The 17,151-nt window shown below is 43.5% G+C and overlaps 1 protein-coding gene across 5 annotated transcripts in view; it reads right to left on the reverse strand.

The window, feature by feature from the left end:
- Positions 1 to 17,151, reverse strand: part of ALG9 (ALG9 alpha-1,2-mannosyltransferase) — a 57,822-nt gene that overhangs the window by 20,660 nt on the left and 20,011 nt on the right. For 3 of the 5 annotated variants that reach the window (XR_013348581.1, XR_013348580.1, XM_077839680.1), the window contains exons 9-13: positions 16,758 to 16,880; positions 13,067 to 13,221; positions 10,204 to 10,333; positions 8,606 to 8,753; positions 6,150 to 6,279 (exon numbers count right to left, since the gene is read on the reverse strand). Coding sequence is in view for 2 of the 5 variants with exons in the window: in XM_077839680.1 (XP_077695806.1) it covers positions 6,150 to 6,279; positions 8,606 to 8,753; positions 10,204 to 10,333; positions 13,067 to 13,221; positions 16,758 to 16,880 (686 nt within the window). In the remaining 3 variants the exon portion in view is untranslated. The remainder of the gene's footprint in view (positions 1 to 6,149; positions 6,280 to 8,605; positions 8,754 to 10,203; positions 10,334 to 13,066; positions 13,222 to 16,757; positions 16,881 to 17,151) is intronic. The other 2 variants (XR_013348582.1, XM_077839681.1) reach the window with 2 other exon arrangements.

Genomic DNA, 17,151 nt, shown 5'->3' on the forward strand with positions numbered 1-17,151 from the left:
TAATAAGTATCTCTGGCAAGATGCTTGCAGCCTGGCATAACTGTGCTACAACCTGATGGGGTTAATGCATTAATAATACCACCCTGCCTCGCTGCTGATCCTCACCACCATATTGCCTGGAGTGGACATCATACTGCACTTCCAGGATCATATGGACACAATATTGTTGCATTCATGCTTTTATCAGCAGTCAAAGATGCCAGCAGCTGCTTTGCCCTTACAGAAAAGTTTGGCAACACTCAGCTGAATTATGAAATTGTATACAAGGAAGCAACACAACAAAACTGAATTACATTTGTGACCTCCCGGTAAATGAACTGCAGGCAGTGTCCTCAGGGAGCCTAGGTTATATAAAGATCCCCTTCCTGCTGGGAAGACCACTCCCTGATACGGACAGGCTGTGCTGTTCATTACGCCTCTGTGTCTTTCCATGCTGCTATTCCCTCTTGTGGCACCTCCTACAGGCACACTCTAGAGGCTGCAGGCAGAGAAAGGTTGGCTAACACAAACATGAGCTGTCAGCTATGAAAGTTCTTTAGCACTATGACAAAATTTAATAAATAACCCTAACTCACGAGTTATGTTCTATAGGAGGTAGTTCAAAGATTAGTTACACTGTGTAGAAAACTAAACATAAAGGGACGGGAGAGCAGTCAAGCAGATAGCGCTAGGGACCAGTAATAGGAACCGATGGGTTCTATTTCCAACTCTGAGACGGAAGTTGATCTAGGCTAGAATTTTCAAAAAAGTGCCTAAGGGACCAAAAACTTACGTCACATTCTCAAATGTGACTTAGGAGCCTGAATGTCACTGAAAGGCAATGGGACTCGGGCTTGCAATTGCTCAAGTCACTTTTGAAAATGGAACTTAGGCCATTTTGAAAATTCTACTCCTAGTGTTTAATGCAGAGGACTGAAAATCAGGACTCCTGGCTTCTGTTCCTGGCTTTGTGACCTCTGGGATGTCATCCAACCTCCCTGTTTTCCCCTCTGTCAAATGGAGTTAGCAATACCCAACTATCTCTTGGAAGGGCTGTCAGACTTCATTATTTAAAATTTATAAAGTGCTTTGAGATTCTTGATAAAAAATGCTCTAGACATAAAATCAGTAGTAGTATTCTGCAGTAGTTTGGCTGCTTTGATTGGGGAGAAGGCAGCAGGGAGCTTATATATTCAGATATAAACTATATTTAAATTGCCAGAGACTTCCTCAAGCTGAGTAGAATCAGAGGCAGAATGCTGTTCTGCTCAATAAAAAAAATTTACAGTGCATGGGACCATTCTCACTAGACAGCTGGACATTTCTACTGTGGTGAAGCATGAGGGGAAGGGGAAAGACAAGAAAAGTATTCAGGTAAAAATGTGAACTCTCTCACTATAACAGCAACAGCTCTGTTGTGATTTACTGCCATCATCCGTGCACCTGATGGAATAAAAATATTAAAAGGCTGCTATGTCACTCCATCTAAACTGGGCACGATTAGATCAGCACAGAACAATGAAATTGACGAGCAACTGAAAATGGCAGCTGATGCCTCCTGAATGCCTTGCTGATGTCTGAGCCTGCGCGCAAAATCCCACCGCTAGATGAACAGGAGAATAAAGCAGTCTCTCTCGCTCTCTGCTCCCACCAATACAAATAAGGGCACCTACCACCGAAATGTAAAGAATGTACTATGGAGTACAAAGAGACTTCTCAGGGCATTTTGTGCTGGGTCAAAGTCCTACTGTGTTTATCTTTCTGTATAATTCGATAAAGACCTTTACAAAATACAGTATCCAAGCCACAACTGTTCTGATTTATTATCCAGTGCAGAAAGGTACCAGGCACCTCTTACTGGCAACTGAGGAAAAACATTGCCCAATTGGTGGCATAAGATCCAGCTCCCTGTTTATCTCCCAGCAGCTCTGCCTAGATTCTACACTGTAACCTCCTGTCCATCCCACAGCACATGGAGAGGACTCCATAGCAGGATTCCCTAAGCACAGATATCCATGGGATGATGGCCCCCTGGGGATCCAGACATAGTGATCTGAGAGGGGCTTACTGCAGAAACCTGCCTGAGACACCAAGATGGGGTGGGCTGGAAGGGAAAGATCAAGGAGTCAATCAGCAGAAGGAGGCATTTCTCTGAGGGAGGATTCAGTCTATTTGAAAAAGTTGGAGAAGGAAAGGATGAGATGGAGAAGTACAACAGCCTGGAGGGGCTCAGCGAGATCAATGTTTAAAGGACATCCCTTGCTGAGCAGGGACCTTAATAGGAGTCAGGGGCAATAATCACAAAATTCTGGTGGATCTGGGTTTCAATCTCAGTTCCTGCCACCGTATAGAGGGAGGTCTGTAAGGGTGTCACTGGGTGACATCTCTTTAGTGACCATTTCTCTTCCAATTAAAGGCAGCTGAACACAATCTGAACTATCACTGCTCAAGAATGAACCAAACTAAAGGAGTGCAAGAGTCTTGTCAGCTCAAGGAAACAGAAAAGACCAAATGACATAAGAATCATCAGCTGTTTCAGGAAAGGCACAAATACCACCAGTCACTATGGGAGTTTGTCTTATTAAGGAGGTTAAGTGATGAATAGGGAAGTGTAAATAGATTTTTAATTAATCAAATCAAAGGCAAGATGAGCTAGGCTATGTTTTCAACAGCAGCTCCCCAGGAATTAACCTTCCTGAATAAACTTTGTTAGAAGCAGCAGAGAGCAGGAATGTGCTGCCTTGGAAGGCTGGGTTTCTTTTTCAGTTTTAGTCCCTGACCCTATCCCTTTCTGGCCTTTCTGCAGTGTGCTGAGTCACAAGTGTGTCTTGCAAACTTTCTTGAATGTTTTATTTCAGAGTAGCAGCCGTGTTAGTCTGTATTCGCAAAAAGAAAAGGAGTACCACAAGTACTCCTTTTCTTTTTTTGAATGTTTTAGAGTCACTTTTCTAGAGAAACACTGGGGTTTGCGGTAAATTTATGTTGAAAACAATTTAATTAAGAGGAGACCAGATGGCTCAGTGGCATCGCACTTGCACACCAACTGAAATTACACTGCAGGAAACTCAGCTAAGAAGAATATTGAATCAACTTCTTGCATTGTCAGAGGGAAGAATTCTAGGCCCATAGAGATTTTTGTTTGTTAGATGTTTTGTTTTTAAAGCTATACAGAGTCCCTTTGAGAGAAACAAACTGCCGCAAACCATCCGAAAATACCAAGCTCTAACACCCCCCTCTTTTCCTGGATACTCCCTCAATAGGACTGAAGCTTCCAATGCAAAAGATTTCTCTGACACACAATATATTTCCCGAGTAGCTTTTACCTTACTCTTATAGATTAAGCTGAAGTGAAATGTGAAATTCACCTGTGGGCAGAGAGACACCACAGGGCCTATGCACCCTATTCTGGGGGCTTAAATGGAACTTAAGTGGTGCACAGGCCTTAAACAGGCCCTTTCCACAGGGAAGAATTTCACTCTCAGTGAATAGAGCCAGGGGCAATTTTAAATGTACAACCACCCCCTCCTCCTCCTCCCCCCCCCCGTCTTTTTTAATCTGGTGCAGCTGCTCTGTAAAGTGATGCAAAAGAACTGGGTTTGACCACTTCCTGAGTAGCAGCAGGAGACAAAGCATGCTAAACAGGTGGAAGACGCGACCCTTTTGTAATAATTCTCCAACTGCATGGCCCTTGCTGGCTAATGGATGGAACAGAGCGGATGATGGTCTAACCACACAGTGCAATACAGGAGCTTGCTTGCTCTACCATAGGCAGAGCTGAGTTAAAATGCATCCTGCAGAACCCAGAAAACCCTATCCGAAAAGCTCAAGTCAACAACTCTAACATGAGGCTAGCTTAGCTTTTGGGTCCTTGACCATTTTCAAAAGATGGCTAGGCACTGGGTGGGGAAAGTAAAAACAAAATATAAAGAAGTCTTCTCCAAGGTTAGGACCTTCAAACAAAAGTTCAGCTTTTAAGTCTGGTCTATGGTACCTGCCAACACCTCCCTGTAACAGATGGTACCGATCAGCGCCACCTTAACACAGTTTCATAGAGAAATGCATTTAGGATCCAACAGGACAACTTGCATGAGTAAGTGCTACTCAACTTTGTCTTGTCCGTAGCGTGGATAAGCGCTTCATGAGATATACGCTCTCTCCTATAATATATCAATAGGCTCATATCTCTTAGATTTACTTGCCATGCACAATTCTGGCTGCTCTTTCCAATGCTTGCTGACTGTCTGTCTGTCTTTGGAATCCGGGCATGCCACCGCTACTGGCAGCTCATTTAGTTCTGGAGACATCTCAGTTCTCCTCGTATTATTAGCAGCTCAGAATCAAAGGTTAGTTTTAAAATCCCACTTAAAATTTACATCAAGTAGCTAATTTCTGTATTTCTCAAAGTGGCTGCATTGAATAAACATATCCCAGTCCTTCTTCCTTGCATCAGAAATAACAAAATTGTAGGGTGACATGAAGAGACAACCATGAAACAAAAATGTGTTTTGTTTCATTAGTCACAGGCTGTGCACCAGCCAGCTGTCTGCGCTAAAAATATGCCAGTTAAAGATTTTGTAAATTAAATGCATTGCAGTAGACAGCTCCTCTCAGGTGGGAATCCGCCTCCTTCCCATTTCCAATAACCATGTAATAGATCTTAAAACAACAGAGCCTGAATCCTGCAGATTGATTCTCGCTTTGTTACCTGTACAATTTCCTCTAATGTTGTCGTATCAGATTCAACCCTACTCTGGAGATCAAATCTGCAGACTCTGTCATACTGCCACAGTGAGCCAAGATCCTCAGCTGGTGTAAATGAGCAGGTGTCATTGACTTCAACAGCGGTATGTGGTTTACATCCAGTCTGCTTATCTGAGTGCTTCCCACAGTGTCATGGACAGCACAGAAGGCACCCTTCAGAGTGCTGAGAATGGAGGAGGAAAGGCATCATCTGCTTCTTGGCAGTTCATCTCATTCACCCCTTTTGACAAGAGGAGGGATGGCTCCATGGTTAGAGCAGTCACCTGCAACCCAGGTTCAATGCTTGACACTGCCACAGACTTTGAACAAGTCATTTAGCCTCTCTGTGCCTCAGCTCCTTGTTTGTAAAATAAGGCAAGTGCCATTTCCCTATCTCGCAGGGGTGTTGTGAGGATAAATACATTAACAATCATGAGGTACTCATATACTTCGGTAATGAGGGACAGATAGGAGGGACAGATGGATGGGCCAACATTTCTAATGCAATACTCCAGGCATTCCCACTCATAATGGTTAGGTGAGACATAACTGTATTTATCTAGGCTCAGAATTATAGTGATCTCAGAAAAAAAGAATAAAAAACATATTTAGCTCGGTACTCCTTTCTAGACAACAGTTCAACCCAAAGGAGATAAAAAGGTCAGCTGAGCAGCCTCCCAACGGCACCAATATATATGATCACTACTGCCAGCTGCTTGCAAACACACAACCAACTAAAATCTCCAGCCTGAAGCAAAACATAACTGCAAACAAAACATGCAGATTATCGTTCAGATACTATGGAACCCTAAGACAGAGACAGCTAGTACCTTTATCTAGGTCACTTAAACACTCTAAGCTGTGCCTCTAAAGAAGCCTTGAGGGGAAAAAAAGGGGGAACAGGCTGGGTCCTCAGAAAATTGCTTCTGTACTTTGACTTAATCTGCTAAAGAATTCTACAACTGGTCAGGGGGCAAGTGGTATTTTTGGTTATGTAACATGAGACAACCTGGAAAAGGAACTAATAACCTACATCAGTATGGTGTATCTTAACATATTCCTTTTGAAATCAGCGGTGCAAGGGTCCCAACTGTTTCAGGTGAAGCTCTGGACTAAACTCCTATTTCTTCTGTTTCTTCTCTTGGGCAATTTTATTTACTTAGTTTTAAAAGAAAGGTCCCAAAGTGCAAAAGAAAATGTCACCCACTCACTGCTCAGTGACAAATACAGAGATGATTTACAAGTTAAATACAGACATCTAAACAAACAGATTTTGTTTTGGGACACAGCCAAATGCCACTGCAAACAGTTTTGGGGTTTATACAGCCCCAGCACAATGGGATCCTGGCCCATGATGAGGATTCCTGGGCAACTACAGTACTACTAATAACGATGAAGAAAGAAAAAGACGACAAGTGGGTAGCCCTTACATATCTGGTTGGCTCTTCCCTGTTTTGGTCATTCATGTCTGCAGGAATAATCCGTGTGGCCACTGGTCCCTTGGCAAATGGTTTCGGTAACTGGCCCCTGAACTCTGATGGGATGAACTGGAGCTGCCAACTGCAGGAAACAGAGAGAGGGGAAAACCTGAAATGAAACTGTGGAAGCCACCAGAATTTTGTAACGAGAAAACAAAGCATAACTAGAGGCTTTCCAGTATAAAGAGTAAACAGTCCTGCTAGAAAAGCAGCAAGGGTTAGATGTATGCACAGAGGCAGCCCCCAACCCACCAAATTCAGTTGCACCTAGACAAGATGACCCCGTTCGCAAAAGGACTTAAGCACATGGGTAAGAACCACTGAGATCAATGGGAAAACAAAGAGAATATACCCTCATTCTTGTAAATTTCACTTACAAGATGCACTCAGACTTAAGGAACAAGTGAACCATAGCTGAGCCATCAGTGGAAACACAAGAGAAACCCCCATATATTACTGTAGCTCACGAAAGATACACAAGGCACAAAGGGGAACACAAGCCCACTCACGTCCTATGTCCAGCCTTCTCTTCTCCATTAATCCTGGCAAGCTTCCTTAATGATAAAACCAGTTACCAGACATGGCGGGCATGAGCCAGAACAGTATGTCGGGGACATGCATTTTGATTGCGGTGACCACTCAAGGAGTCTGGAGGCTTACAGCCAGGGAGCTAAACTACATTCAGAAACAATGGACTGAAATTGGCATCAGGCCTTTTCCATCCACATTTAACTTTTGAACTTTAATATTTGCAAATCAAATAATTTTGGCCACATCTGCTAAACCAGAACCCAGGCCAGCCAGGAGCAAGGCACTTCAGCTGGTGAAAGGAACAGCTTTGTTCAGCTTGCTCCCAAATAAACACTCCAATGGTTTTAAGGAATGCAAGCTTCTGCAGCCACTTGTGCCCGAATAGCTTGTATTTCAGGCCTTCAAGAACTAATCCTAGTACTCATCTACTACAACTGCTTCACTGGGGAATCACCAACTGCTGTCTGCAAGCCCGGCAAAGCAGTGGGACATTTGCCCATGAACACCATCTTTGTAAACAGGCTGTACTATCTTGCAGTTCTACAGGTTGTGTGGAGGGAGGGAGGGCTGGGTTGTTGTTGCTGCGGTTTTTTAACCTTTCCACCTAAAATTAAGGGCCATTAGCTAAAATTGCTTGGAAAGAGTAGCTGGGATTTTTGGGACACAACCCCAAAGCAGCATACAGGGTTCTGGTGGCTAACACCCTATGCTGTTTTAAAGATATACCCCTAAGATGGATGCAGAAAGCCAACTGCCAGGGTCAGGAAATGAAATTAACTGGATCTTCCTGACCTCCTTTTAAGTAGCATATATAATCCTGCCCATTCCTCACTCAGAGATCCATCATAATAGGAAAAAATCCCCTCCTCCCATTACAGATGTCCAAAGATTTTTCCAAAGCAAAGGTCTTGCTTCTTAAGAGAGCAACAGCTGCCCATTGCTCATAAGCAATCCTACAATAACAAACCCGTGTGCTGGGGGCTGGAAGACCACTTTAAAAAAAAAAAAAACATAATTCAGCTTCAAACAGAATGGCTGTGAACTACAGTAAGTGAAAGTACATCATTTCAGAATGATGAAAACAGTCTTGACAAGACCCCTGTAAGAATCTCAATTCTTACCATCCATGCACATGGCTCAAAGAATTAATTGAAGTATTTTGAAAATCTGAAAAGCAAACAGGTGAGTCACTCTTTCCAAGATCGCTGGTACATGCGACACAAGTCTGAGGGCTTGGCATTATGGACAGCTTGTGAGATGAATTCTTGTCAAAACTATCCTACAAACTGCATCCTGAGAAGCATATTCTTAAAACTAATGATTTTATGCTATTTCCATGCCGTCCTGAACTTGTGCATTAACTACATTTGATGCTTTGGATAACAAATTAAGATTGTACATGTACCCTGTGGCCTTGAAATGTTATTTCAGTATGATAATTGTTGCCGGTGGGTCTCCATAAAGTTTAAAGGAATGCAGTCTGCAGTCTAACCTGAGTTCCTATGTTTCTCGGGAACCTTGAACACAACAGGCGAGTCACCAACAGCCTTGCCCCTAAACGCAGCCAAGCAGACACGGACAAACAAACCAAGATAGAGAATTTGCACAGAAGGGACTTAGTAGCTAAAAGACCTGGGGAGAGGAGCCACCAGTTGGGTAGGGCTGATAAATCTGCCTGTCATGTAGTGTCACTCGGAAGGGCAGGCTTTGTTTCTGAAATTAATCGCCATGATATGCACATCTTGCTCTCACTTTGGCCCCAGTTCAGCAAGGGGCTTAACTTCAGGCACACAAGTTGACATCAGTGGCACGAGTTTCAAGCCAGGCAGCTGCTTATGTATCTTGCTGAATCGGGTCCTTTATGATGAGCAACTTACTTATCTGGCAGGAGAAAGCTGCTTGGAAATCGGTACCACTCCTTCCCCACACAGACATTAACCGGCCTCCCTTCTGGCACTGTGTGAATAGTCGGATCAGTGGCAATCCTATGAAATTCTGGATACAGGTCGAGAGGTCCATGGTACCCTAAAGAGGAGGAAGATTGGAAACAAAGAGTGAAAAGGCAGGTGGTATTCTCACAGCTTGACTTGTTTATATTTAAGCCTCCCATCAAAATGCCGTTGAGCGTTTGGAGTACATGCCCAGCTACCTATCTCTGGTATCTAGAGAGCACCCATCCCAATGGCATCATGTGCCATTAAGACTAACGCCAACCCACCTGCGATATTACAGCAAGACCTGCTTCAACATCTACCGCATTGTCCACAAAAAGCTGCCAAAATCATGAACATTCCTGCCCTTGTTATTTAATAACACGAGGATTTTATTTTAGGCCTTTCCCCATGCCACACGTTTCCACTGTTCAAGGAGTTTAACTTAGCTAAGAACATAAAAAGGGAGATTCCACAAGGGCTTTGCTGAAGTAATAAAAGTTCATATCAATCACAAGCCAAGGTTTGCTAACCTTGGCTTAATGAACATAGAGTGATTGCTAGATGACTGTAACTGAAATATTGCATGTTCACCCAGAGCAAAGGATGGGCATGTAGTAAAATAAATAAATATAAAAATAACACTATAGATAAATATTCATACAAAACCTCAAGTGCTTTCAGGGCCTTCTTAATGGATAGCTTCATAAATAAATAAAATAATCTACACTTAAATGTAGTTAGGATCCAAATCCCATTTCAGTACCTTGCTATAACACGGCACTTTTATTACCACTCTCCTGTCACTACTGTATATTGGCTTCAATCCTGCAAATAAATATGCCCAGGCTTTACTTTATTTAGGTGAGAAGCTCCATTGAAGTTAATGGGACCACTCCTGGCCCCATGCCAGAGAGCACATACACGCATACTTAACATTAAGCACATGCTTAAATCCATCTCCATTCAGGAAAGCATTTAATCACATACTTAAGTACAAGCTTTACATGCTGAAGTGCTCTCCTGAGTATGGCCCCACACATGTAAGGATAAGTACATATGTAAGCACTGGTCTACACACAAATATGATACTGGTATAACTATGTTGGTTACGGTGTGATTCTTTTTTACCCGTACAAGCTCTCTGTGTATATATAAAGTCTGCTGCAGTTTCCACGGTATACATCTGATGAAGTGAGCTGTAGCTCACGAAAGCTCATGCTCAAATAAATTGGTTAGTCTCTAAGGTGCCACAAGTACTCCTTTTCTTTTTGCGAATACAGACTAACACGGCTGTTACTCTGAAACCAGTGAGGAAACAGTTACACTGGAATAAAGGTGCCTTATACTGGTACATCTTATCCCCTGAGGTGGAGGGTTTTTGCACCTATTACCGTATTGTATGGTTAAAGTAGGACAACTTTTATCCGCAGAACAAGCCCTAAGTCTTTGCAGAATCAGGGTTTGTCTCTCAACGGGAAGTCCCCTCTGGACTGTCTTGCAACTGTCTGGGTTCAAGAAGTGGACCATCCCAAAACACCAACCTTTGAATAAAGCCACAGAGCGCGAGAGCGACAAGAGCCCAAAGAGAAAAACTGTCCCCAGAGCCAGCCAGTTGGAGGAGACTGTGTAGTGCTCCAAGCGGTAACGCTGGAATGCGAAGTGGTAACATTTCTGAAGGGACAAAAAGATATTAAAGGCATTAAACCTATGATGCCGCTGAACAGAGATCCAGCCCAATACCCCTGGGGAGAGCACCACCTGCAATGGGGAGAGCAAGGGGTTCCAAACAGAATGCAAGATGTGGTGAAGTTAAAGGGACACTCTCAACTTGAATTCTTTGGAAACTAATTTTTTAGAAGCCCATTTTCTAAAAAATCCTCTGTAACAGACGCAGCTTCCACAGTCAGTGCATGTGTCTGCGGCCTCAGTTTCCCCAACTTGGCTCCTCAAAAAAAAAATGCGTAGAGGATCACTTGGTTCAATCACATCCCCTTCTTGGGAATTTGGTTTATTTCAAGAACTGTTCAACTGAACTCATCACAAACATTTTTCAACCCTCTTTCCCAGGAGTTCTTCCTTACCGGGCATCACAGCCCTCTCCAAACCAGGCCTCCTGCCTGGCAATTCCCCAAAACCTGTCCCGGATGAGATTTCTACGACTGCTCTCTGCGGGTGCCTCTCACCAGGCTTTCTCCTAGACCCGGGGTCTCTCCTTTCTCCATCTGGATGGGCTCCCTCTTTAAAGAAGTTCCATTTCCAGGTTGCTGTCACACAATACCTGGGCACCCGCCTGAACACCAAGCCATAGCCTGAAATAAGGTGCAGGGATGTGTGGGACCAGCGCATTTGCAGCAGTGTTTAAATACAGTCCTGCCTACTTTTTCTTTTCTTTTTTAATCCCTCTAAGGGCTTTTCTGCTCTTCTATAGATGACCTGACAGGTTTTTTGGGGCAGGCCCAAAAGAAACAGTGTGTAACACACTCAGGTTCTGCCCCTCCCCCACAGGAGGGATTATTCACTTCCTGTCCTAAAATGATCTCTACTCCTCTTGCATCATTTGCTTTCGTCTCATAGCAGCCGTGGGATTGTTATTTCATGGTCAAGCTTGTATGGTTAGCAGGGAAGCAGTTTAAATTCTCAGATGGCTCCTACATACTGGAAGTAAATCAAGTGGTGTTAAAATATGTAGAACAGAGATACACACCAGAGTATCCGGCAGCCATGTTTGGCAGGTGTCCCAAACCACCGCATTCTCAGGGGCCTTCTTACTGCACATAGCCCTGGCTGAGAATTGCTAAAGAACTGCTAATATTACATGGCTTGATCCTGGGAGCAGGCAGCTCAAGAATTGCACATTAGCAGAGCTTGCGTGTGGGAAAAATGGCAATAGCGGGGACTGCTGCAGGTCAGGATTGTGGGACATTGGCAGGGCTGGATAAGGGGCCAGGGACTGCAATAGCAAGGGATGCTACAGGTCGGGGTTACAGGGAATCGGCAGCGCTGGGTAAGAGGCCAGCACCGCAATAGCTGAAGGTGCTAGAGACATGGTTTCAAGGGTGTTGGCAGTAATGGGAGTGGGGCCTGGGACTGAAACAGCAAGAGGTATTGTATACCCAGGATAGGAGATAATGGTAGAGCCAAGGGGAGCAGCTGGAAGAGTCTACTATAAAGACGAGTGACTGCAAAAAATAACTAGGTAAATTCATGGAGGATAGGTCCATCAATGGCTATTAGCCAGGATGGGCAGGGATGGTGTCCCTAGCCTCTGTCTGCCAGAAGCTGGGAATGGGCGATAGAGGATGGTTCACTTGATGATTACCTGTTCTGTTCATTCTCTCTGGGGCACCCGGCATTGGCCACTGTCGGAAGACAAGATACTGGGCTAGATGGACCTTTGGTCTGACCCAGTATGGCTGTTCTTATGTTCATTCATATGTATTTTTCATGGGTAAGAAATAAATAATTTCAGCTCTGTGAAAGCTTCTACTGATCTGGAACACTTTACTCTACAAAGTGTTTTAATCTACATTAAAAACACTTTTTTAGCTCTTTAAAAATAGCAGTTTCCTAATGCCTAAACAATACCACTTTCCTTTTAAATAAGGGAATGGTGAAAATCTTGGAGTTCAACAAGGACTTCTGAATAGCCCAGCCACAAAGGTCAAATTTCATGGCTTTATAATGCAGTCACATTGGATGCTTGTCTGAGATTGCATCAAATAATGAATCTTTCAGAACATTTGGGCCAGTGACTATTCCAGATTGGGCCAAGGTTGTTCTCACACCATGTGAGAGAATTTCTAATGAAGGGCAGTTGAGCTGTTTCAGTGCTAAAGCAGAACACCCAAGAAATGTCATGTATATTAATATTTGGTGGTAACACTCAACATCCTTAGCCTACAGTTCAGACTAATCCAAGATTTTTACATCATTAGCACATTCTATTCATACATTTATGCCATTTGGGGAGGGAAATCTCCCCAATTTTGCTGCTGCATCACTGCCTGATGGGGATCGAATGATTCTGCACAAGTTCTCCATCAACCAGAACTGGAGGATTATGTTTAGCAAACTACTTTGTAAAAGCAGCAAACACGTACACATTTTAACTTTAGAATGGTTGTGTTTTTTTAATCCCAGGGCCTTATGATCAATCTATGTGCCACATTCCGAAAACTCAAACCCCACTAGCTAACAATCAGATACAGCTGACTGCACATCATGCTCTTGGAGTTACACTATGTACACTGCAGAACTAGGCAGATTACTGCAGATTATGTTGCAGCAGCAGATGTTCTGCAGATGTTCCCAAGCCTTTGGGAGCAATGATATAGAAGTAAACAGGTAATTAAACCCCCTTTAGGTACCAGGTTATAACACACAGCACTTCCCACTGAAACCCACCTGTAGGGCAGAGAGCGCCACAGCTCCACAGAGACAGATAAGAGGATATATGGGAAACAGAAACCTCTCCTCTTTGTGGGGTTGACTGAAGAAAATCAGGATCCAGATGTACATAGGAGCCAGCGTAAGCCAATATGGGCGACCCAGATTCTGGACTGAAAGAAACATAAATCAGTCAATCAAGGCTCATGAGACTAGTAAAATAAAGACAAGGGCTTTCCCTTAATTTTCATTCTCTCTCTCTCTCTCTCAAATGGAACGTTTCACTATTCATTCCCAAGCAGCACTTCCACTCTCCATATCACAGCCAAAACAGCAAGAAATCAGTCAGGAGTGAAAGCTTGCTTAGTGGATTTCTGTAGGCTTCAGATGCCCTAAAGGTCCCAGAATGCAGGGAAACCAGAACCCAAAAGAAGGAGAAGCAGGATCTGGATAATGAGCCTATAACCAATCCCAGGAAGAAGAGACTAAATCCATCATGACCTGAAGCTTCTGAGCAGGAAATCAAAAATTCCTGCCATTTGCTTCGTTGTACTATACTAGCGCATCCAGGGATTAGAGAGAGAGTCCAATGAAGCTTATATTCCTAATAACTGAAGTGGTTGTTTAGGTACTGGCATTTCCAAAACCCTTGTTGCTTCATTGCAAAAAACAATGCATGTAAGATCTCTCAAGTAACTTTTTTTTGTGTAAAGCAGGAAGAAATTCATTCAAAAACAACAATAATTACCCTGAATTTTAGTCTGTCTGACAAGGTTGCTCAATGCAACTTTAAATCCTGTCTCCCTACCCTTCTAAAAGCTGCAGTGTTAAACAAATAAGCATAGAGGCATTTCACAAACAATAAGAAGAAAGCACCCAGAAGAATGGTTCCTGCTGTTAGGTTCACAAGTGTTAGGTGAGCAGCAGGAAACCTGCATTTATAGGATTTCCAACTGAGTTTTTACTGGTTTCTGACAGTATGTCAGCCACATTCAAGGAACAGACACAAGCAGCACCCTCTAGTGTACGCTTTCAGGAAGATATATTAAAATGCCGTTTCTTAACAGAATTCCATACATAATCACAGGTTTCAGAGTAGCAGCCATGTTAGTCTGTATCCGCAAAAAGAAAAGGAGTACTTGCGGCACCTTAGAGACTAACAAATTTATTTGAACATAAGCTCTACGATACAACCGCATTTGCTCCAACCCCTCAGACAGAGACAAACACCTACAAGATCTCTGTCAAGCGTTCTTACAACTACAATACCCACCTGCTGAAGTGAAGAAACAGATTGACAGAGCCAGAAGAGTACCCAGAAGTCACCTACTACAGGACAGGCCCAACAAAGAAAATAACAGAACGCCACTAGCCATCACCTTCAGCCCCCAATTAAAACCTCTCCAACGCATCATCAAGGATCTACAACCTATCCTGAAGGACGACCCATCACTCTCACAGATCCTGGGAGAAAGGCCAGTCCTTGCTTACAGACGGCCCCCCAATCTGAAGCAAATACTCACCAGCAACCACACACCACACAACAAAAACACTAACCCAGGAACCTATCCTTGCAACAAAGTCCATTGCCAAACGTGTCCACGTATCTATTCAGGGGACACCATCATAGGGCTTAATCTAATCAGCCACACTATCAGAGGCTCGTTCACCTGCACATCTACCAATGTGATACATGCCATCATGTGCCAGCAATGCCCCTCTGCCATGTACGTGGGTCAAACTGGACAGTCTCTACGTAAAAGAATAAATGGACACAAATCAGACATCAAGAATTATAACATTCAAAAACCAGTCGGAGAACACTTCAATTTCTTTGGTCACTCGGTTACAGACCTAAAAGTTGCAATTCTTCAACAAAAAAAACTTCAAAAAGACTCCAACGAGAGACTGCTGAATTGGAATTAATTTGCAAACTGGATACAATTAACTTAGGCTTGAATAAAGACTGGGAGTGGATGTGTCATTTCACAAAGTAAATCTATTTCCCCATGTTTATTTCCCCGCCCCTACTGTTCCTCACACGTTCTTGTCAACTGCTGGAAATGGCCCACCTTGATTATCACTACAAAAGGTCCTCCCCTCCCCCTTGCTAGTAATAGCTCACCTTACCTTATCACTCTTGTTACAGTGTGTATGGTAACACCCATTGTTTCATGTTCTCTGTGTATATAAAATCTCCCCACTGTATTTTCCACTGCATGCATCCGATGAAGTGAGCTGTAGCTCACGAAAGCTTATGCTCAAAGAAACTTGTTAAGTCTCTAAGGTGCCACAAGTCCTCCTTTTCTTCATACATAATCAGAATCTTAACAGGAGATGCTGATCATGATGCTGTTATCTGCCCCTAAAATTCAGCATGTGTCCATCCTTGGGGAAAATGTGTTAGCAGCAGTCAGGGGAAGATGCAACCACTGGGTTTTTTCTTCTTCCACTCCCCCGCCACCCTGGTATTTTAGAAGAGCATCCTGCCAAACTGCATGAGTTAAACTGACATCCTTTGAATTAAGAGAAACCCAATATGAACTGGACAATGTTTTGCTTTTTCACAGTGTAATTTATGAAGGACTAAGTGATCCCTCTGAAAGTCAGACGTCCGCCTAGACTATCATAATGGTCCCTTCTGGCCTGAACACCTATGAAGCTAAAATCTACCAAAATGGGATTTAATTCTATAATTTTGTAGCAGCAGCAGCACCACTGGACGTGCCATATTTTGGGCTACAATAAAACTGTATGTCCACTGCTACTATCCCTTAGAGCAGAGATATGTAATAGGACTGAGAATTTAAACCTCATTTGCTCCCTTATGAAGGTAAACATTCAATTATTTCAAGGAAAAAACTTAACTATCATTTCAAAGGCACAGCTGTGAATGGTACATTAAAGTGCAAGAGACTTCCTAATTTAGGGAGAAGCCTTTCACAAATCTGCCCTACGTGGGCTCGATCCTGCAAGGTGCAGAGTGCCTTCAACAATTCACTCAAGTGCTCACTACTCAACTTCTTGCAAGATCATGCTCTATATGGGCAGCATCAAGGGAAATGGGTGGCTCGTAGGGGTTAGAATGGTTTATGAAGAAATAACCCGAAAAATCCAAACTAGATCCAAAAAAACCCCCAACTCTGTTCTCTCAAAGCTCTCTTCTGAAATGTCTTGGCAGTCGCATTTAAAACAACAGTAGAAAAGTGTAGAGAACTGAGGGCTGACACTTCCAATCGAAGATAAGATGGAAATAACTACGAGTATTTTTTTTCCCCTAAATTTCTGTCAGGGTTATTTCTATAGCATTTGCATCTGTGGCTGAAGAGCGTGCGGCTGTACAATTTGTCATACTTACTCGGTGTACTTCAGCCTTGACAACACAATGCTCTTCAGAGGAGAGGGAGGCACAGGGAATGAAAGGATCGTCCTTAAAGAGAGTCACAATAGTGTTCCATCCCTGGCCGGATGCTACTGTGAGTTCAGGTGTAATTTGCTGCCTCTGTCCCCAGCCTGCACTCATTGTAGGGTAAACAGCACAGTGCAAATAATGAGCTCCTGGAACCAGGCTGTGTAAGGCGTTCCCTGACCCTGATTTTGCTTCCAAGAAAGAAAAGCTGCATATACAGCAAATAAGCTCTCTCCTATTTTCAAGGATCTGGGAGACATGGGCTGTTGGAGCTCAGCTCTCAAAGACTGCCGCACTCACCGTGAAATTTCTGTAGCAGACACTCCATGAGGGAGGTCAGCGGCAGGGCAAGCAGGGCCAAGGCAAAAGCCACGTTGAAGTTCAGGAAACCATTAATAAAATAGAAGGACCAGGGCTCGGTACCTGTGGGGGAGGAGGGGAGAGAAACAAAAGGTAATTAGCATGAGTGCCTAAAAGGACTGGATGTTATGGCACCCCCATTCTCTCTCTGCCCAACCATGATTAGTGATCAGCAGCTTCAGACATTGATTCTCTCTATACCCCATGGAGCTGAAACCGAAGAACGGGGTGAGGAGCATCTTACAGTAGGAGAAGCAGTGTGGTCTAGGGAATGAGCATGAATCCAATTTGAGCAGTTCCTGGGTTCTCATCCTGGCTTTGCCACTGATTTACT

The sequence above is a fragment of the Eretmochelys imbricata genome, chromosome 22 (assembly GCF_965152235.1).
Source record: "Eretmochelys imbricata isolate rEreImb1 chromosome 22, rEreImb1.hap1, whole genome shotgun sequence".
NCBI lineage: Eukaryota > Metazoa > Chordata > Testudines > Cheloniidae > Eretmochelys > Eretmochelys imbricata.